Source organism: Melampsora larici-populina, assembly GCF_000204055.1.
Source record: "Melampsora larici-populina 98AG31 unplaced genomic scaffold MELLAscaffold_44, whole genome shotgun sequence".
NCBI classification, from domain to species: domain Eukaryota; kingdom Fungi; phylum Basidiomycota; class Pucciniomycetes; order Pucciniales; family Melampsoraceae; genus Melampsora; species Melampsora laricis-populina.
The window spans coordinates 571,250-594,280 of NW_006768808.1; the positions used below are offsets into that span (position 1 = coordinate 571,250).

A 23,031-nucleotide genomic window follows, 5' to 3' on the forward strand; every position below is an offset into this window, starting at 1 on the left:
ATGGCCCAGAGGCCGACTACGGCCTCGATTTCTCTTGTCCATCTTCAGGCGGTCAGTGGGCCGCCGATCGATGGCCCGCCAGCCGGTCTACAGGTGGCCCTCAGGAATGACCATTCTCAGACTAAGAAAGGCCATTTCTAGACTCAAAGCCCCTCCGTGGTGTAGGTTAACTAATCCCAAATTTGACGCAAACGATTGCGGATGCTCTTAAGGTAGACCTTAAGCTACGTCGCTGCTTGAGTTTTGGACGGTTTTATGTTGAGTGAGCACAGCGGGCCGGGTCGGTGCCATTGGAGATCGGGGATTCCTTTTACAATGAGGACTGCTTGGATTTAATTTTGAAGTTTCTCATTCAATCCTATTCGATCGATCATGGCCTCATCACCTCAAGTTCGAGTACCACATTTCGCCAAATTATTACAAAACTCAAAAGTAGTAGGTCAATTAGATTTACAAACAGAACAAGTTTATACTTCATATCATGGTTATATTAAACATCGAAGAGATTTAGGATTAAAAAGATCATTACCATCTAAATTTAGTTCAAAATCACCATGGATCAGATTAAAAGAAATCGATACAAATTACAATCAAACTGATTACAGATCTGCTTCTGCTGAAGTTTCATTGGTTAAAATGTGGAATCAACTTGAATTAGGTGTTAAAACTTCGAAAAAAAATCATGCTTCTCTTAATGCTATACCAGAACCAAGACCGATCAGAATCGAAAGTTCATGGTTTGATAAAAGTAGTGGAATTGATCATAAATTTTCGGAACGATCCAAGGATTTGAAAATCGCTGGACCTTCTTCAATCAAAACTCAACCGAAACATATTTGGACGATGGATCAGACTGAATTCGATTGTTTCTTGTCACTCATGCGAACGCATAGGTCAGAATTCAAACGGTTCCTTGAATCAAAAGAGCGAAGGAAACAACGGATCCAAGCAGAGGCACGTTCCAGTGAGTAGTTCATTTCATAAGGATAATCTCAAGCTTCATCATTCTGATTATATCTATTCATCTTCTTATGGTCTAGCCAATCTAACTGAATCAGAGCTAGAGGAAGTCGATATAAATCTGTATGCTTATTCTCAACAGAATCCAGAAGAGATTCGTCGAGACATCGAAGAATTTTTAGTTTACCTGAACGACAAACGAGTTGTCTCAAAAGACGATCCAACCATCCAACCTATGACTCATCCTAATCTTGGACTTTCATACGGTCATCCTGATTTACTCCATAACGAGCGTTTAACAAAACCTATACCTGGTCGAGTGTTAGATCAACCCGATCTGAGAGTCAGTCGACAGACTGTTAGTGTGGCTGGGATTGTAGGATCATTACTTAGGTCTTCTCAAGTCGATTTACCTGCTACGCCTTTCGAACCCGATGCAAATGGATATCATAATGTAGATCAGGGCAAAGCTCTCTTCCGACTCGAATCAGCTTCTATTGATCCTTATGATCTACCAAGTTATAAAGACTTTCAAGGTTTCAATGATCAAAGTGATGCACCTAATCGTTATATCGATCCTAGAAACAAACCCAGAGCATTAGGACCTAATCGATTCCGAGTTCAAGTTAGAGAAGGAGATCGAAGTGAAGCTAATCGATCGAATGTTCATCATAAGATTGGTAGTCCAGATTGGGTTGGAAGTGAATCGGCCAAACGACAAGAAACCTTTGTACTCGATTTCCTTAGCTCTTTATCTCGATCTGCTACCACTCCTTCTTCTGCTGTTGGGAACTCTTTGACAGGTAAAGTCGATTCAAATAGGAAGAATGTAGATGGACGTGATCAAAAGTTTGGTGGAAGTGGTCAAGGTCATAGTGATCAATTATTGAAGGTTCTTAAAGATTTGATCAATAAACCTCCATCACGATCATGAGAAGATGGGGTCAACTTTATAAATAGAAAACCTTTAGGTTCTTTAACACTTCTTTCTGTTGAGCTGCCTACCAAAAATAAAATAATAGAAATTGGATAATTGTATTCTGTGATGAATTTTTCTCTCAAGAGTAGACTTATAAATGCATTGGAAAATCAGTGTAGAGCATGATTGTTACTTCAAACGAGGCTCAATTTTGAAAATGATCAGTACAAAGCTTGTGATTCTTATCCAATTCTTTACAGATGCACCTATGAGTCAGTGTCATCTTGAGAGAAATAGTGGAGTTTTGATCGTCAAATGAGTATTATAAATCTTTAACACAGAGCTAGATACATTTGACACCTGAATTGGAACCTAAACTGGGTACTTTAGATCTAATTCACCTGCTTCAATTGATACATAACCTGGTTGATCGACATCTACTTGATGTTCAAGAAGTACATCACTGACTTTCATTCCAATACCAGAGTCCAGATTGAAGTTTTGATGGGTTCAACTTGGTGGTATTTATTCAGTGATCAAGAACAAGCTGAGCTGTTGACCGATTTGGTCAATTTATAGAAGGCTATATATGCTTATAACATAGCTTGAGAAATACAAAACCATCGGTGGTCAACAAAATCTGGATTGACTTCGTCTGATGAAAATAGGAGAACACAATGTCGAGAATCGATCAGTTTCACTCCAATTTCAATGTCACTACGGATCATCAATCAACTCGGTTTACCCATCAAACAATCATTCACTCGATTCCATCATAATAACCCATCAACATCATTGAAAAAATTGATTATACCTTCATCGGTTTCTTTTGGTTCGATCTTACATCAACACAAGAATATTTCAAGTATGAGTAGTAAAGAAACTATAGAAGTATCAAATCGAGAACCTGAACCAGTTCATACCCAGGGAAAAGTGATCAGTGTTCAAGATTCAATCACTATAAAGGTAAAGTGATCAAACCCACATCTCTTTCTTTTCTATTGTTAAAAAATCAAATCTTTGGTTCACACTCTTTTTTTTTTCTTTTTTTGTTGGTTTGGTTATAGTTGAAAGAACTTCTTAAACCTACTACTTTAGAAGTCATCAATGAATCTCATTTACACTCACATCATTCAGCCATGCGAGCAATAGGTAAACCCAAACGAATCTTTTCCAAAGACCATCATTCATTGAAATCTTTCCTAAATCCATTTTTTGGTTTGGTTGAATTTTTTTTTGTAGGTGGTGGATCAGGTGAAACTCATTTTTCAGTTAAAGTGATTTCGTCTGATTTTCATGGATTAAATCGATTATCACGACATCGAAAGATTTATAAAGCTCTTTCATACGAATTCGAAGAACGTGGATTACATGCATTGTCTTTACAAACTTATACTCCTGAGGAAGTTTCCACTCCTAAAGAGTCATGAATGGTTTGTAAAACATTAGACTGATAGATATGATCACGATGATGGAAGCATATAAAATTCTAGTGCTTTAGATCAATCTTGTAGTAGATCTGAGGTTGCAATTGATAACCTTGAAGACCTTGAAAAAAGTTGTGAACTTATAACAGCATGGGTTGGCAAATGGCAGACCCTCAAAATTGGACATGCAAAATGTGCAGTTGTCATGCATGGGGAAAAGGACCCTGAACTCCCCATGGCTTTCTTAGATAAATATGGAGACCCTGAAACCTATCCTAGTGATAATAAAAGTCACCTTAAACCTCATGGATGGCAAAGTCTATTCACAATCCTCTTACAAATTAGGTATTGAAGTAGGTGATAACCTTTGGATAGGCTACAACACAGAGCTCACCAATACCCTCCTCCTCTCTTATCTGACTTATTCATTAATCACCTTGAGCTTCAACAAACAGGCAGTGAGAAAAATTAGTTACAAATAATAATGAGATCAGTACCACTTGGTGTGCCGGTCAGAATCAGCTTAAGATTTCCTTCATGATTTGGGAATAGGTTGATGGTGACCTGTGCTGTTTTTTTTGTGTGTTGGTGATATGGATGTGCTGTCTGTGTATTATGATTTTTCTTATTTAAAGACAACCTTTGTACCACTCAATTTCTTTCCTCAGGTAAGTGTATCTAAACAATAGCCGTGTTCAAACCAAACCCGGTTGCACAAAAACCCGGTACACCCGGTTGACTTTTTGGCTGGAAGCTGTCAAGAGCTGTCACTAGATACACAAAGTTACCACCAAAAACGCAACTGGGTGTACTGGGTTTTTGAGTCAACCGGGTTTGGTTTGAACACGGCTAATATCAAAGCCAGCATATCTTTTTTCAAAAAAATTGGAAGAAAAAGAAACTGTGTGGTGTGACATTAACCCTAGCATCTTCCTTGAGCCTGCTGGCCTACCAGCTCAGAAACACTTGTCCAGCCAAACAATAGCCGCTCTCAAAGTAAACCCGGTACACCCAGTTGATTTTGGAACTGGGTGACCTGGGTGAGTGAAAATCCACCGACCGGAGAAAAAGATTCACAGACTTTGCATCAACTTACAAAGTTCATACAAGCCACTAAAGCCACCACAATGCCACGCAAAAAGTCAACAAAGCAGCCAAACCCCACATCTGCCCTTCCAGAACCAGTTAATACAACTCCGATCACCTCAAACCCAGCAAACATCGGAACAACATCTGTTATATCCCCGCTCTCGGGAATTCCAGTGATTTCGCAAAGTCAACCTTCCCCCTCAGCTCATATCTCTCAAGCGGACTTGATACGTTTGCAGCTTTTGGCAAGCAGTGGATCACCAGCAATTCAGCCTCAAGGTTTCATCACCTTCCCGACGCAAACCCCATCTCTTAATTTGAGTCTTCTCTTAACTCCGGGATCTCAGCCTCACCAAGCAACCCTTTCTGCTATGAACCCAACAACCACGGCCGCCACGGAAGCAGTCCCTGCCAAAAGAGGACGAGGTAGACCAAACAAATCAGATATCGAGGTGGTTGAAGACTCGAAAAGCAGTCAAGTCTCTTGGTTTGTGAAGCAACGGGATGGCTTGTCTGACTTGGACAAGGTTGCCTTGTGGTGTGCCGAGGACGACAATTTCCAACGTTGGAAATCTCAAAATCCAAGCAAGATCGCACTAGCTGCAATCTGTGCTACTCATTTGAAAAATCAATATCAAATCGAGCGTTCACCAAGAGAGGTGGACAAGAAGGTTGAGTTTCCTTATACTAATGCCCTCTTTGTGTTCTCCTATTGATGTTTGGGTGGTTTGCTAGATAAAGTACCTCGAGGATCAGTTCAAAGAAGGCTTTAAACAACTGAACTCAACCGGCCAGGGCGTTCTTGATAATGATGATTTCAAGGAAGAGCTGGAAAAGTTGGGTTTGATATCACACACTGTTGATAGTGACGGTGAAGACGTAGTGGTAGGAAAGTTAGCGAAGTCTAAGAAGTGCAAAGTACCTCAAAATGGTACTGCCCTCGGTAAGTGTTTTGGTTCGGTTCCATTGAGCAAAACTCTGATACTCTTGTTCATTTATCTTTAGAGAAAGCGATTGCGGTCTGCCCTTGGTATTATCTCTTGGAGACTGTGATGCTTGAAAGATCTAACATCATCCCGGAGGCAACTCGTGATACTTTAGGAAACATTTTCTTTGATTCTAATCCATCTGACTTAAACTCCAACTTGAAACACACTGTTGTGGATTTAGATATCAAAGGGGAACAGGATGATGATGATGGTTTCCCCAGAGATCCATTATTTGGTTCAGATGTGGAAGAGAAGCCGATTAAAAAGGAAGAAGGCATGAAAAATCGTGAGGTGTCACGAAAAAAAACCAAATGTAAGTGTACTTTTGTGTATGATGTTTTAGGACCTGATATTGACCCACCGGGTATCCAGGGGAAAGACGCGATTCAAGGAACGGCAGTGCTTCACGTGATTCCTTGGGTCTACAAACGCTCATGTCCGATTTTCTACCTTCAACATCCGAACGCCAAGTTTCCGCGCAAGAAGAACGAAAGAAAGAAAAGGAACAAATGAAACTGAATTCCAAGATTGCCTCAGCTATCACCACCATGTCCACGAATCAAAAAGAAGATGTTCAGCTCAAACGTGAGCAACTCCGTGGCAAAGCAGTCACCCGGTTCATGGGTATGGGCGATACCTTTGAAGAAGCGTTTAGGAAGGCTTCAATCATGTACCCTGGCCCTCAAGAACCTCACCAGCCTCACGCCAGCACTAGTAAACATTGTTTGGAAGATGAAGATTTGGTTGGTGGCTCGAAGGATTCCAAGGGTTTTGATAGCTCAAGCTCATTCAGTCCCAATCCCTCTGATGATTTCAATATGTACTACGGGACCCCTTGAATTTGATTGAATTTTTGCATTGGTTTCATGTCATGTATGAGAGAATATGAAGAAACTCGAGACTCCTTATAAAGGAAGTGCTTAGAACACCAGAAAGCGGGTGTAAGTCTACACGGTTCTGAACACCGGAGACGACAAGAATAACACACCTAAAAGGTGAGAGAGAACACAATAAAAGAGGTACGCCAATTTCCTCAGTGAACTGATGATATTTATTTCATATGATAATCAATCTAACCTTAGAACACCAGAAAGCGGGTGTAAGTCTACACGGTTCTGAACACCGGAGACGACAAGAATAACACACCTAAAAGGTGAGAGAGAACACAATAAAAGAGGTCTAACAACATAGAAACAATAGGAAAATAGATCAATAACAATCATTCTGATTTTGAGAATGTATGAGAAAAAGAACTCACACACCAATTTCCTCAGTGAACTGATGAGGAGAATTGGCGTGTTTGAGGTGTTAGTTCTATTTAAATGTGATACATTGATGATCAATTAAGTTAGGTTTGATATTCAGATTGTATTAGGTTTGAATTGTACAGACATGGTTGTCGTGTTTGAAATGTTGATTGTAACCTGTCACTGTATTCTAACACGCCCCCTCAAGCACGACAAGCAAAATAAAGAATACAGGTCATATAAAGAAATATTGATCAATAAGTAAGAAAGAAAAAAAAAATAAGAAAGAAAAGAAGAAGAAAGAAATAAGAAGAATAAAAAAAAATTGAACCCGTTGTCTAAATCAAGTCGTTGTTTCTCTGTGATGAAGTCCAATAGCTCGTCTTAAGTATTGAAAAGGCGCTTTTCCCAACGGCTTTGTGAGCACATCTGCTATCATTTTATGTGATTGACAGTGCTTGAGTTCAACTGTTCCTCTCTTGACGAGTTCTTGAATCCAGTGGTATTGAATCTCGATATGTTTGGTTCGAGCATGAAAGATAGTCTTTGATGTAAGATGTATAGCGCCCATATTGTCACAATGTAAACGTGTCGGTTCTGTGATAGTGTATCCTAACAATACTAATAGCGTCTGCAGCCAAGTTGCCTCCTGCCCAGCCTCTGTAGTAGCACGATATTCTGCTTCTGTACTGGACAAGGCGACAGTCGGTTGAAGGCGACTTTTCCAACTGATGGCACCCCCTAAAAATTTGAAAATGTACCCGGTCGTTGATCGTCGATTGTCTTTGTTCCCCGCCCAGTCAGCATCAGAGAATCCGTACGGACAATTCCAGGATTGATTGCCCGAAAGACCTCCTTCTCCTGCGTTGTACTCAATAAATAAATGAGTTGTTCCACGTAGGTATTGAAGAACATGGATGAAGGCGTTCCAGTGAGCTCGAGAAGGACGGTCGAGGTGTTGTGATAACACACCAACAGCGTAAGAGAGATCAGGTCGGGTACACTGCGATAGATACATTAGTGACCCTACTCCGTTTCGATAAGGTAGATTTTGAGAAATGAATTCAGCGTGTTCTACATCAGTGGCGCGAGTGAGCTTCATGTCGGGTACAAGAGGAGTGCTAGCTGGTTTACATTGAGACATTCCAAATCGTTCCAGGACGCTTTCGATCATTGCAGGTTGTCCAATGGCGTAAGAGAAATCTGAGGTTCTTGAGATTTGTATACCTACAATACAGTGAGAGATTCCCAGGTCCTCCATCTCCCATCGATTGGCAATAAGCTTTTTTATGGTTGAGATTTCATTACCCGTGATCGCCATATCGTCAACGTGTATATACATGGCTGAAAATTGTTTTCCATTTTGTGATATACGTATGAATAAACATGCATCTGCATCCGATTGTTTGAATCCAATTGATAATAAGTACTCAGTAACGTCATCACTCCAGTATTTTGCCGACTGCTTTAATCCATAAATTGTACTTCCAAGGCATGCGACCATGTCGTCACCATATTCTTCTTTTAAATTGTCTGGTAACTCCATATAAATTTCATAGTCGAGCCGATTATTGAGAAATGCACATATGGCGTCCATCGATTCAATTGGCCATCCGTTTAATGCAGCGGTGCCAATAAGCAGTCGAAGAGAAGCTGGTTTTCCTGTAGGCGAGTAGGTCTCATGATAGTCCACTCCAGGCACTTGAGAAAAGCCTTTCGCGACATATCTTGCCTTGAATTTGGCGATTGATCCGTCAAGGTTTGGTTTAACTCGAAAAACCCATCGACCTCCTACGACAGTGCGGTTCTTTGGACGGCGGACTATTGTCCACACTTTTCGTTGGTTGATTGAGTTAAGTTCTTTGTTCATGGCTGCTATCCAGTCATTCTTCTGAGCTGATTTCATAGCTTGTTTGTAGGTTTTCGGTTTGTCGACTAATCGGACAGTTGGCGTAGTTGCAAAACCGTATGCATCGATGTCATCACTTGCAATGAATGCGTTGATATCGGCCCAGAAGGTATGATTTGATGACGGGGTGTATCGATCAGGTACTCTATGTTCTCTGGTAGAGCGTCTGATTGTTAGTTCAGCGGGCTTCGCTGGTTGCTTTTCTTTTGGAGTTGCATCGGAAGGAGGTTCAGACTCCTCCGAGGTCTCTTCAGATAGCTCGGGTTGGATTGATATATCCGTCCGTTCGATCATCTCTGGAGGTTCAGACTCCCGAGTGATCACCGGCGGTGCTTTAGGTTGATTAGGTGTGTGGTGTATAAGGGGATAGTCATCATCATCCATATTGATGATGGGATCGAGTTGTGGATTGATTTCTTTGATTTTATTCATTTCTTCTTTTGAAAATAAATGTTCATAACTGAATTTGATGGACTTCCTGAATGGAAAGAAATATTCTCTGAATTTGACATCGTGAGAAACAATAATCTTCTTTGATTCAAGATCATAGATTCGGTAATTGAAATTGTCCGTGGTGAAACCCAGGAGCACGCCAGTCTTTGTGATGGCATGAAACTTTCCATCACGCTGACTCTTCCGGATGACAAATTCAACGCCACAGCCAAAGGTTCGTAGATGAGATACAGATGGTTTTCGACCATACCATCCCTCAAATGGTGTCATTGTTCCTTTGTTGTATGAGAGAGATATTGTACGATTATCAAGATAGACAGTTGTATTTACTGCTTCAAAGCAAAAACTCGGAGGTAGATTTGAATGTTGAAGTAGGGCTCTTGCTTTGTAGGTGATTGTCTTGTTAGCTCGTTCGGAAACGCCGTTCTCCTCTGGTGTGTAGGCGGCAGTTTCATGTAACCAGATGCCGTTCTCTTTACAGTAGGGAACAAAGAGGTTGTTGAAGAACTCTGACCCTTGGTCAAGGGTGAAACACTTGACTTTTCGTTCACTTTGTCGCTCAGCAAAAGTTATGAAGGCTTGTAAAGCATTGAAAACAGTTGATTTGTCTTTTGATTTCAGGAAATAAACAAAACGCATCCCAGTGAAATCGTTGGTAAACAGGATGTAGTAAAGGTAGCCATCATTGATATATCCCCGAACAATCCCACTCAAGTCAACATGAACATTTTCTAACTTATTGAAAGCACGAGGTCTAGTGTGAGAAAAAGGGGTTCTTTCACTTTTGGATTTTATACAAGCGATACAATCTTTAGGTTTAGTCAGGTCACAATCATCTGATATCCCTTCCACCAGTTTATCCTTAATCATCTTATGGAGATAGGTGAAATTCGGGTGGCCTAATCGATGATGTAAGATTTCGATTGTATCAGATGGTTGATTGGTAGATGATGATGAAGAATGAGTTGAAACTTGACGTACAGGACATTCAATCAATTTGACCACCATGAGATTTCCTGAGAAAAATCCGCGAAAAAGGGTTCGTTTTCCGAGATTGAGGCTAAAGATGTGTGAATGATTCGGGTGAACAACTGGTATTACTCCTTTCTTGATTAGAGCTCCAGCCGCGATTAAATTCTTGTTCAATAATGGTACATATAATGAATTTTCAAAGATCATCGTGTTTCCTTCGGCATCGAGTAGGTAGGCCGTCCCAATCTTTTCAATCTCAAGGGTATCACTTCCTCCTGCTAAGTTTAATCTTTTGCTGGGATCCGGATTAGGTACTAATGAGCTTTGATCAAAATGTTTGAGGTTATTAAACATATGATGAGATGATCCGGTATCTGCTAGACCAAACGAATTACTTGGAACTTTAGCCTCTACTGCTTTATTACTGCAAAAGTAGTCAGCATGGAATACAGTTGGTTGATCTGCTGTGTCGGTGGTTACATTCATTGAATTCATAGCTTCGGTAAGTTCATCTAAACATTGATCGTTTTGAATAGGAGGTTCAACATTGGCGGTAGTGTTCCGATGTTGAAACGATTTGGAAGGGTTGCCTGATTGCAGATGATTTGGTACCGGTCCTCGCCATCTTCCTTTCTTAATCAAGTCTTGCTGCCATCGAATCTTCTTATCTTGATTCTTAGGATTCTCAAAACATTCATCTTTTCCGTACTTACATACACACCGGTCAACTGTACACTTAGGTCTAGTAGCTTGATTGAAACGATTGTTGTTGTTGCTACGATTAACTGAGTGAGCTCCAGGTATAAATGATTGATTTTTGTATAGATTGGAGAATTGAGGTAAGTTGCGAATTTCTTTCTCTTTCTTCAGGATATACTGCTCTACACCATCATATGTAAGTGGATTGACCATATCAAAGACGTTCGATAAAATGAATTGATTATTTTGATTAAGAGATTTGATAAGTCTTCTAGCTAGTTGACCATCATTAAGATCTCCTCCAGCCAACATTAATTCATCCTTCATTTCTCTAAACTTCGCTAAGTGGGTTTCTAAATTTGTGCGATTGTCTTGTCGGAATTCATCTAACTCATTGTCAAGTTGGAATCGTGCTGCTTCAGATATAGGGGCTTTGTTTTCTCTTATGATTTTCCATAATTTTGAAGGTTCGTATTCAATATCTACTTCATCATTAATTTTGACTTGAAGTTTAGATTCGATAAAAGCTGAAGTAGTGGCATCCATGCGATTAATCAAGAAGTTTGTGAGACATTCCTTGTTAGCGAGATGTTCTTCTAAAGTTATATCGTCAGGTTTGTCGGATGAGATTAGATATTGATCAAGACATAAATGTCTTAATGATCGTTTGATTCCAATTGCCCAATGAGTATAGTTGTTGTTTCCTAGGATGACAGTTGCTGATATTTTGCTTAAATTGAAGTTTAAAGCTATAGCGAAGTCTTTTTGAGTAGTAGGTAAGTTCAGGATGGGTTGAGAAGTCATGATGTTAGATGGTTTGTCTTGAATAGTATGATTTGATACGGAAGATTTTTCAGATGAATTAGATGAAAGTTCGTCTTGATTGTCAAGCGAGATTGGGGGATCGTCGGTGGGATCGGCAGAAGAATTTGTAGGAGATGGAGCGTCCAGCGGTGAGGACATATACGAGGCTTAGAAATCGAGTTATTCTCTCGCTACCATGAGAGAATATGAAGAAACTCGAGACTCCTTATAAAGGAAGTGCTTAGAACACCAGAAAGCGGGTGTAAGTCTACACGGTTCTGAACACCGGAGACGACAAGAATAACACACCTTAGAACACCAGAAAGCGGGTGTAAGTCTACACGGTTCTGAACACCGGAGACGACAAGAATAACACACCTAAAAGGTGAGAGAGAACACAATAAAAGAGGTACGCCAATTTCCTCAGTGAACTGATGATATTTATTTCATATGATAATCAATCTAACCTTAGAACACCAGAAAGCGGGTGTAAGTCTACACGGTTCTGAACACCGGAGACGACAAGAATAACACACCTAAAAGGTGAGAGAGAACACAATAAAAGAGGTCTAACAACATAGAAACAATAGGAAAATAGATCAATAACAATCATTCTGATTTTGAGAATGTATGAGAAAAAGAACTCACACGCCAATTTCCTCAGTGAACTGATGAGGAGAATTGGCGTGTTTGAGGTGTTAGTTCTATTTAAATGTGATACATTGATGATCAATTAAGTTAGGTTTGATATTCAGATTGTATTAGGTTTGAATTGTACAGACATGGTTGTCGTGTTTGAAATGTTGATTGTAACCTGTCACTGTATTCATGTCATGTAAGCAATTCAATCATACTGTAACACTACTAACATATAAACCACTTACTTATTTAGTTTTCCATGTCAAAGTATTTTATACCAAGTCGAAAAAGGCAATCGAAGCGCTTCACACACACGAATAAACCTGTTCTGTACTTTTTGGACTACCAACCTTGTTCATAAGCGGCTCACATATTTTCCCCTTGCATACACAAAGTAGTGATCTCTTTAGCAGTTTGAAACACCTCCGAGTGAAGTGTTCACACCCCTGTTCCAATATTTAACTCGTTTTATATGGATCGAGTAAACTAGTGTACTCGTCTACTGGATTGAGGTTTGTTTAACTCAAAACCTCAAGTTGAACCTTGTGTTTAACATACATATGACTTTTTATTTTGAAAGCAACGAATATCACCAAAATCCTTATCTTTTATCTTTCAATCTCGTTTTTCTGTTACTTCGGACTTGATATCTTGAAATCCAACCGAAAAAAAATGTCATCTAAAATCAGTTTTATCTGCCTTTTGACATGTTCTTTTGAAAACCACAAATATCACTCAAAAATATTATTTCTCTTGTATATAAGCAGTTACTTATGCGTTCAATTTGTTTGCAATTTGATTTGTCCACACGTGATTTGCTCAGCCACCCAAACTCAATTGGAAATTGATGAGTCTCATTGGGACCTATGTAGCACTCTCGCTAACAAACACAATTTGTTCAAACTGAGCAAAAACAAAAACTTGACTTCATTTCAACTGGAGATCACAAAGGATGGTCAAAATGACACCTCAGAAAAAGTGTAAAACTTATAAATTTCCATCAACCCACATGGAATTGGTGTTTTTGGGGAAATCGAGAAAAAACTGAGAACTTTCTAATTCACAAACGTTGCTAAACTAAATAGACTTCAATTCATGGTGGTGAGGAAATTGCAAAACAGACTGTCTTGTCTTTGATCAGATAGGCGCGAGTTGCCCATAGCGGCATAAATTTCCTCTTCATCACTTGGTGCAGCTTCACGGTGTGACACCCAATCTTTGGTTTGTCCTAATTCCCATGTTCCATCTACTTCTTGCACGAAATTATGAACCACACAGCAGGCTGACAGCCAGGCATTCACGTAATTAGCACTCTTTCGATCCTTGATCACCAGTCGAGACTCCTTACAGGACTGTGTACGCCCCTTCCAAAGTCCATTCGTATGTTCAGATACAATTCTAGCCAGACTCAAAGCAAAGTTGAAATGTCGGTGTGCTCGGTTGAGCTCTTGATTCCTGGGCTTCTTGAACGCGGGGACTATGAATTTAGAAGAACTGTATCAGGAATCAGCTAAGAGGTACTCTCCCTCGCTAAAAAACCTTTCGATATTTTTAAAAAACTGGAGAAAAAATGACAAGTCAGTAAATTTTTGGGTGAACACAAATGAATAAGTACTTACCTCAGTTGATTTGAGCACATGTTGATCATGTGCACTTCCACACCAACCATGGTGAGCATAGATAATTTTTCGTTGATGATCGCAGATGATCAATGAATTCAAATCATATATGGACTTTCAACAGTAATAGTCTTCGCAGTTTTTCCGGGGTGCATACGCTGGAGGAATTAAGGTTCCATCTATGAAACCTACGCAGTCTTTGAAGAATGATGTTCAACCAATTGCCAATTTGATTTGGATTCGTTCTTCAGGTGTAGGCCATTTTACATATCTTGATTCAATTCGGTTCAGGGCTTGAATACATCGGTAAGTATAATTCTCTACACTCCCTTCTAAATCAAAGTTCAGCACATATTACCTTCCAGGTGAGATACAGTCCAATGCTTACCTGCCATCGAGAACAGTTTGGCTAAGACTTGACATTGACCCCCGTTTCCAGACAGCCCAAAATTGGCCATGGCGACCAAGAGCTGCCATCTAGGGGGCGCTTGAGAACAGTTTGAATTGTTGTAAAAGATTGGATCACCTGCAATTTCATCTACCAAGGTGTTAAACGCGGTCTTGGACATCCGGGCCTAACACATCCCAAAAAAAAAGTCAGTCATTCGGAAATGAGAGAAAATCATCAGATTTCACATACTGCAACTACCCAGGTCCGATGCGTCTCATTCCACCATTCGTCAAAACAGGTGTGCTTTCTATCGCGGCGCAACCCACGGGGAATTCTTGGAAGGAGGTATTGTTTCTTCTGAGCTCGTTCTAATCCATAAGCCAAGATAGCTAGTGCTGATTCGTCCTCCATGTATCGGCGTTTTCGAGATCTACTGAATGACATTGCATCGGATGTACTGCTTAAAATTAACTGAGTAGCCATCAAAAGAAGACTATCTTGACAGTATGGATCGACTGTAGCATCATCTGAATCAAGCTGATCTAAAATAATAACCGCGGCTAAGTTGGTAGTGAAATTGCTGGAGTTTGTACTGGTTTTGTAACAGTTGGTGGCCAAAGACGCTACCTGAAGTGCAAAGAAGCACTTCAAGTAGGCCATGACGTCGTGACGGGTGGTGGAGGATGGCATTGTGGAGATCGAGAAGGGATGGGGTGAATACGGACTCCCAGTTATGGATTGGGGTCTGAAACATGAATTCCAAACCCGGTTTACCCCGGTACACCCAGTTACCGCCAAAAAATCAACTGGGTGTACCGGGTTTTTTGGCAACCGGGTTTACTTTGAGAGCGGCTAATGTTCAAAAGCCTCTCTGCTTGGCTGGCTTGATTCCTGTCACAGGTATCAATTCTCTAGTGATCCAACACATCACTAGATTTGTATGTTGGCCCCATGCAGCTCAGCAAAAGGTACTTGTGAAACCTTTGATATGATTTGGCGGAATTCAACCAAATTCCTATAAATTCTATGGTGCCAGAACCGCTGGCTACAACTTGTTTGGCCTTTTGCCCAACCCTGCCCAGCCCCCCAGAGAACTGGAGGCTGAGTATCTGATAGCTAATATCAGATCTTAGAGGTACCAAATCCTACATGACCAGCAGGATTATTAGTCAGGATGCAGACATGAGTACCAGACTAGACCACTCACCTCTTTTAATCACAGCCACCCTGACAATCTGGCGGTTTCAGGCACCACTTATGCAGCAAAAAATGTCTTCTCCAGTGTAGCAGACGTCTGTTTGCAGGATTGTGCAGAGCTACATCCCCAAGTTGGTCTTTTCACAAAGGTGAACAAAGGATAGTGTAGACCTTGGCAGTGAATATGGTGATACTGTCAGATATGTTGATACATTCTCAGCCAAGAAGGCTAACCAGAAAAAAAGGGTAGAAATTTAAATTGTGGATTGACTCAATTAATTATTGTAGTTGTATTTTGATACAATTTTATCTTTGAAATTAGTATTTTCTGGGTATTTTTCAATGATTCTAGCCTCTAGGAAGTGTCCTACGGCAATAGTAGCCACTGCAATAGATCCCACTGTAGTCCCCATTGACCCAAATTATAGTGTGCTGTGGCAGGGTTTGCGTGTTGATGGAGCTGTGACACTGTGGGAATTGATTAGTTTAGAACCTGCTTGGAGGAAATTTTGGTGTCCAGGTTCAAGAGTTCCTTAAATCATACAACTTGTTAGCAATATGTTTGCCAATTCCCCACAAGTTCACTCTACTGGCCCCGTGTATGTACATTTCAAAAGTGATCCATGATTCATTGGAACATCAACCTACACCAAACAGGATAAAACTCTGATTTGGCTGTGAACAAAGCAATTGCATTCAGTTGGTGCAAATTGCTGTAACCAAAAGGGACTTATATATCTTCACAACAATTCCAATGATTTTTGTATATTCATTGATTTTTGTATATCATTATAACTTTGTTTGTTTGATGCTATTATTATGATCTCATTTGGATAATTCTTTTATTTGATCATGGGTGCTGAAGGCTTTGGTGGACCTAGTGTTAACTGGCCATCAATCACCCAAGGTTTGTTTCTTTTGGAGTAAGCGTCAATTGGTTAATAAAAGGGGTATTTGTATGTTTTCAATGACAAAAGGACATGCAAAATTCTCTTTCTTCTAAACTATATTGGTTTTATCTGATTACTAGCGGGTGGGTGCGTGTAGGGTGGTAGGGTAACATCCCGGGATAGCGGCGAGATGTTGGCCGAGCCGTCCTGCTGTCTGGTTGTGTACCGGGATGGAGATCAACGCCGCTGCGCATGCCATGGACAGAATGTCCCGTTGGTTTGGCGGATCAGCGCTGTCGACAACAAAAATGTTGGATGGCGTTCCTTTTGCTGGTCAGGCAGCCGTGTCTAGCCGCTAGAGATTGGCCTCTAAAAAATTGCACGGGCCTTCTCATATTTATTCCCCATGGTGTGACTGTCCAAGAAAACTCCCAGATGAGACGCGACTTTTAGTGTGTGAGTGGCGATGTGCGTGCCTTTAACGTTACCTATGCCTGCCGAGTGTATGTTGTTCCCCTGAACCCAGTCTCCTGAGTCCTGAACCAATTTAATTTGAAATTAGACTCACTTCACTTCGATCAAACAAATCATCAACACCTTCACATCATATATGATCACAACCTTCAACAACATCAGAACTATCAAAACTAATCAACATCACCAAATCTAAAAATACAATGGATTATCATTCTTTGGGATTAGTACAGTTAGTTGACAACTTTGAAAACTCATTCAAGAGTTTGGATTCAAATTCATCATCATCATCCATTTACTTTTCTCAAATTCATCCACCTTCAAACAGGCCAAGTCCAAAGACTTGTCATTTTCAACATGAACCTACCACCATGTATCTATCCATCTTCATTCTGATCGGTTTACTGATCTCGTGAGTTGGCTTTGATCATCAAATTCTTCAACTTTCTTTGTGTGATTTTGAACTGATCTTTTCTACTTGATCCTCTACATAGATATATTCCTCAACATTATCGAATCATCTCTTCAAAATCGTCTCATGGCATCAGTCCTTGGTTTCTTCTACTAGGATCGATTAGTAGTGCAAGTAGTCTGGTCAACGTCGTCACACTGCAATGGGGGGTCGTTCGATGTTGTCGGTTTATTGTCAGTCTTGTATCCGATCTCTTGGTCATCTTTCAGGTTCTAAGACGTTTTTGGTTCATTGATTTGCAGTCTCCTGGAATGTGTGCTGAATCTATGTTGGGTGTGATGCAAGTTTTCTTGCAATGGGCATGTTTCAATGTCGTGTAAATTGCATTCTAAATCTCCGAGTTTGAGAATTCCATGATGATGACATACTGATTTGTTTTTTTTTCGAATTTTTAGTTTAATTCTATCACTTATTTACTTTCCTCCAGATCGGAAGTATGTAAGGGTAGTCCCAGTGGAATCCACCACACGTGATGCTTCACCCTTTGATCGAGTGACGCACTATTCATCTCATTTCCTATCTAGGTTCTTACTCAAGAGAAAGCTCAATCCGTTCTCTTCAAACCAATCCAATAAACATTTATCAGCTCAAGCTCGTCGTGCATCACTTCGACGAAGGACTTCTAGTTTCTCATCTGTAGCATCTGATATCAGTAGTAGTGATTCATCTTCATTTGATCCGTCCAACGTCTTACCACCTTCAGCTACTCGCTTCACGCCACTTACACTTTCGAAAGAATACACCGTTTCCTTAATCTTAGCTATCATCGTCTTCTTACACTTTCTTTCATCTCTATTCATTACGTTTTGTCTTTTGCTTTCTTTACCGAAAGCGACGATTGGCGAACCATCAGGCACACCACCTACACATGATGGAGAACATCCTACGATCCGATTGCTTCGGATCTGGGCCACCTGTGCTGGACTGATGAGTTTGATCTTGGCTTGTTTTCAATACCTTCCTCAAATCCTTTCGACTTGGAAACTTAAAGTTGTAGGTAGTTTGAGTCTTTCGATGATGATCATCCAAACCCCTGGTAGTTTTATTTTTGTTTATTCTTTAGCTGTCAGACCTGGTGTGAATTGGACCACTTGGATTGTGTATCTTGTGACGGTAAATATGATTTTTCCTCCTGAATGGTTTGGGTTAGTGTGATTGATGAAAGAAATTTGGTTTTGTGAATTTATAGGGTACACTTCAAGGTGGATTACTTGTTTTATGTATCGCATGGAAAATCAGACAAAAATCAATGGGTATAGATGATTGGGGTAGACTGATTCCATCATCACCATCATTTTCATCTCACTCGAATGAATCAAGATCTCAAATCCTTCATCGATCAAGAAGTGAATCATCATCCTCATTCAGTCCCAACGAACGGCACCGAACCTATCCAGAATCCTCTTCGATCCATCCAGAACGTAGACCATTGATGAATAGTAGTAAGCCTAGGATTAGTGCTCAGGTTAAGGATAGTTATCGGAAACCAAGTAATACAAGTCATCGTGATAGTCGATCTACTTCATCTTTACATCGACCAAGTCCTCATCATCATCATCATCATCATGGATCGGCTCATCTGAGTCAAGATCGGAATAGTTCTGCAAGTACTAATGGGAATGGGAGTGGTAGTGTTAAGGCTCATCGAGTTCTCCAGGGTGGGAATTCATTGAAACCTTGATGGATGTTGTTTGTTTTGTTTTGAATGTCTTTTGATTTAGTTTATGATGCTTGATTGGATTTGTTTTGTTTTTCTGTTTTTTTTTTGAGATCTAAGTGTGTGTGTACAGTTATCACTACATTTTATTTTAATAATCATTTGAATTGATCTGATGGGATTACATAATCATCCATTGAAACTAGTGAACTCACTGTTTACCATCTCATAGCATCAAACCATCTCTTACCAACACCAGCACCTACTCACTCTTTAAGCACTTTAAGCACTTTAAGCACTTCAAGGAAGATGAAAGTCAATGAAGATGAAGAATCCCATCAGTTTCATCAAATCAAACATTCTAAATCAAACAGTTTCAACTTAAATCATTCAATCTCATCCTCACCTAAACAACTTCATCATCATCATCACTTACTTCATAATAGAATCAAACATGATTCATTCTCAATCCCTTCATCTTCAACTTCAACTTCAACTTCTTCTACTTCTCATCATCATCATCATCATCAATCAATCAATCATAAATCATCTTCATTATCATCATCTGATCATTTTAATTTAAATTCAACCATTCAAATCAATAATGTCATTCAACAAAATATCATCAGATCTAGATTTCAGTATCATCATACCCATCAATCTCACAATCAAGCTGGTCTTGAAGTCGTCATGTATTTAAAGGTACATCATATCCTATCATCTCATGCACATATCTCATTTCATAATCCATTCACTAATCTCATCTCTTATGAATTGACGCGTCCTGTTTTTTTTTCTAGTTATCAATTCCATATAGTTCATTATCTAAAGTTAACGGTAGATCAGTCATCATTCCATTAATGTCAGATCATCATTTACGATTAAAGAAATCTATCATCTTTCCACTCACTCGTAAATCAACTCATGCAAAACCTACCTTACAAGCTATTCCTAACAGATCAGAAGCCGAAAGAACAGCTTCAATCTTAAACTTATCTAAATCATTTAGAATCACTCCTGATCATCAAAGACAACCTCCATCAGCTACAGTTTCGGTTCGAAACTTTTCAATTTCTCTTTTGATCAGTTTACCTAATCTTCATCATCCTATTGAATCTCATTCGAATCTTTGGGATGATGAACATGCTGTAGCTGAATATGCTTTGGTTTTGGAATCTATCGTTCTTTGGACTACCGTTGGACCTGATTGGCCTTATTCAGTGAGTGATTCGTTTCATCCATCACATCAATTAGATCTAACTGACTTGAGATTCTTCATATCAGGTCATCATTCCTACACCTACCTGTCTTCGTAACTCTTTCAGACTAATGCTTCCCTCTGAGGATGAAAGTGATTCAAATGAATCATCCAACAAAATCAACGTCATCACTTCTCCTACCTTACGACGAGAACGTTTGACAATGTCTTCTACTAAGTTCAATGAGATCTCTACATCTAAATCATGTCCGATCATCCTGGGTGAAGAATCGAAATCATTAACAGATGAATCCGAACCTGATTACTCTGGATTATCTGAAGATGATGAAATCTCATTACGTCCTACTCATTGGACTCAAGACGAATCCTCGAATCGTTACGAAGGTGTTTTTCAAAGTACCAACGAATTGTGTGTTTCGATCAATCATCAACCTATTACTCATGGATCTCTTCCTATTGAGAACTCTATCACGGCTCAACGTGCTGAAACCAATCTGGCCATCTCCATTCATCGTGGAAAGAATCATCATTTATCAAATTCGAATTCTTTATCCCTGACACTTAACCTTCAAGTCACACTTTACAATCTCTCACTGAAATTCGATCAACCTATGATTCCATTTGTGTTTCACCTACCAGATCATATTGCCAGTCAAATCATATCGAGTGAATGGTCTGGTATCACTGGTGACTCTGTGATCGAATCACTCGTCCCTTTTCACGATGCTCAAGCTGATCCGTCTCAAGCCATTCCTTCAACACAAGACACTACCCCACGTAACAAATCTACCAAACCCATCCCAACACTTTCCAAAGAAACTTCTTTGCCCGATCTAGAACTCTTGCATACTTCTGCTCCATTTGAAGATCCGGGAAGCAATCTACCAGGAACCTCTCCATGGGGAGCGGAAGATGGAGAAGTAGAAGCTAGTTTTGAAACTTCCTTTAGTACACCTATCAAACCTCGTCATTCACTCGAACCACATTCCTCACCCCAAATCGATCAAATCCCAGGTGATGTTCGTGGAAGGTTTGTGGTTTGGTTCGATTTGAGCAGTCTGATTCGGTATATCGATACAACATCTAGTAGTCAAGAAAAAGTTTGTTTGAAATTTAATTTACATGGACAGATTGAGATTAGATTGAAGAAGGAAACGAATGAAGGAGCAAAAGGAATGGATTTACCTTTGTTTGGGTTTCCGACTGTTGATCAACATACGTGTTTTATGAACGTTTCTGTGGATCCTTCTCTTTCTCCAATTGGTTCTGAACTTGATGTTAGGCTTCCGATATCTGCTACTCGATTAGATTTAGTGAAGGAAAGTGAAGATGATCGTCATGGGTGTCTGATTCGAGTTAATGTACGTAAAGTAGGACCTGAGATGGGTGTAGAAGAGACGATCAAAGTTTATCATTCAAAGCCAGTTCTAAAGAAAGAAGCAGTCACTTTGATGTCACCTATTGATGGGTTGGACCTGGACCAAGAGCCTAGGATTGTAGTCAAACCGAGACTGAAGAAAAGATTCTCTGCTTCGAGGTATAGACATTCGCATACCATTAGCTCTGGATCGCTTCCGACAACATACAGAAAACGAACGCCTACAACAGATCAGTTGGAACAAATGAAGATTCAGGATATGAAAGTTTCAGATCAAGTAGATGAAGATGAAGATGAGAGTGAAATGAAGTTAACAATAGCTTCGGCTGAACTTGATCTTTCATTCTCGACTACTTCTTGTCAATATCTAGATCTTGGTTTAAGGGTTTTGAAAGAAGGAGGTAATGGAAGAGAAGAACAAGGGATCATTGGAATGCAATTCGTGATTGGACGGAATGATCGATTCGAATTGATTGAAGCGTGGATTGGAACTAAGAGATTAACAGTAGGAAATGGGATACGAGTTTTAGAGCAACGGAGTGAACTTGAAAAGGTTATTGATCTTCAGGTTTGTTTGGTTGAATTCTTTTCGAGGATCATGGTTTGTTGGCATGATGAGTTGGTGATTAGGATAGTTTTGAAGATCTTGAGGTGTGGAAAAGATACGGTAGAGTTGGAGAAAAGAGTGCCGATTTGCTTACCTAGGTTTTCGAGGGATGTTTCTTTACTTGATGTGAAGATTGCGAATTTTAAGAATACTCAGTTGAGCGTTTTGGAGGGGTCTTTTGATATGGTGTCGGGTTTGGCGGACTCGGTGATTCGGTTGAGACGCTATGCTGTTGGAGCTGATGAAAGAAACTTGATCAGGTTTGAAGAAGTTCAAGAAGTTAAAGAAGTTAAAAAAATTGAAGAAGTTAAAGAAACAGAAGAAGTTAAAGAACTTAAAAAAGTTAAAGAAGTTAAAGAAGTTAAAGAAAAAGTTAAAGAAGGGATCAAGATTAAAGAAGAAGGAATAAAGATTGAAAGATTAAGTTGGATAGAAGAAAAGTTAGAAAGCTATGAAATGAATTGGAAGACTGTGATGATGGTTTGGAGTTTGTATTTGATTTTATCATTAAGGTTTGAAGTTTATGAGATGAGTGTCAAGTTTGAAAAGTTTGAAGAACGGTATGGGATCGAAATGGATCTTCAAAATCGGTTTATGAATGATGGGGATGGTCATGGATCTGTTGGCTTGGGTAAGAGGTTTAGGAGTGAGGATTGGGTTGGTGCGCAGGAAATGTGTGGGTTGCAGGGGATGGGGATGGAGAGGGAGAGGGAGAGGGAGAGGGAGAAGAGGTGTGGGTTGGTGCCTGGTGATGATCGGATGAAAGGTTATGAAGCAGTGGAACCATCTATACCTATTAAATCTTCATCTTCATCCTCATCTAAATCTTCATCCTCATCTAAATCTTCATCTTCATCTAAAACATCTTCATCTTCATCTTCATCACCTATACTCGAAGAAATTGAAAAGAAGAAGAAAAAGGAAAAGGTTGAAGGAAAATCATCTATTGGTGAACCGTTTGGGTATATTGAAAAGCTTTGGATAAGTCTTTGGGTTGGAATCAAATCGATTTTTGGATAA

General features: G+C 39.8%; 4 protein-coding genes across 4 annotated transcripts; all 4 read left to right on the plus strand.

Annotated features, from left to right (window-relative positions):
• Window positions 1–367: 367 nt before the first annotated feature.
• MELLADRAFT_117640 (uncharacterized protein) lies at window positions 368–2,061 on the plus strand (the record flags this gene model as incomplete). The annotated part of the gene is made up of 2 exons (XM_007414548.1): window positions 368–964; window positions 1,041–2,061. 2 exons carry the CDS (start codon window positions 373–375, stop codon window positions 1,892–1,894), a joined length of 1,446 nt encoding a protein of 481 aa, XP_007414610.1.
• Window positions 2,062–2,964: 903 nt separating this feature from the next.
• Window positions 2,965–3,309, plus strand: MELLADRAFT_38746 (uncharacterized protein; the record flags this gene model as incomplete). The annotated part of the gene is made up of 2 exons (XM_007414549.1): window positions 2,965–3,031; window positions 3,122–3,309. Coding segments are annotated over 2 exons (255 nt in total), but the record flags the coding sequence as incomplete, so codon positions are not given.
• Window positions 3,310–16,881: 13,572 nt separating this feature from the next.
• On the plus strand, window positions 16,882–18,831 carry MELLADRAFT_91675 (uncharacterized protein; the record flags this gene model as incomplete). The annotated part of the gene is made up of 6 exons (XM_007414550.1): window positions 16,882–16,910; window positions 17,007–17,090; window positions 17,173–17,323; window positions 17,393–17,466; window positions 17,546–18,263; window positions 18,340–18,831. The coding sequence occupies 6 exons, from the start codon at window positions 16,882–16,884 to the stop codon at window positions 18,829–18,831; spliced, it is 1,548 nt and encodes a 515-aa protein (XP_007414612.1).
• Window positions 18,832–19,497: 666 nt separating this feature from the next.
• MELLADRAFT_91676 (uncharacterized protein) lies at window positions 19,498–23,031 on the plus strand (the record flags this gene model as incomplete). Its single annotated transcript, XM_007414551.1, has 3 exons — window positions 19,498–19,509; window positions 19,608–20,027; window positions 20,092–23,031. 3 exons carry the CDS (start codon window positions 19,498–19,500, stop codon window positions 23,029–23,031), a joined length of 3,372 nt encoding a protein of 1,123 aa, XP_007414613.1.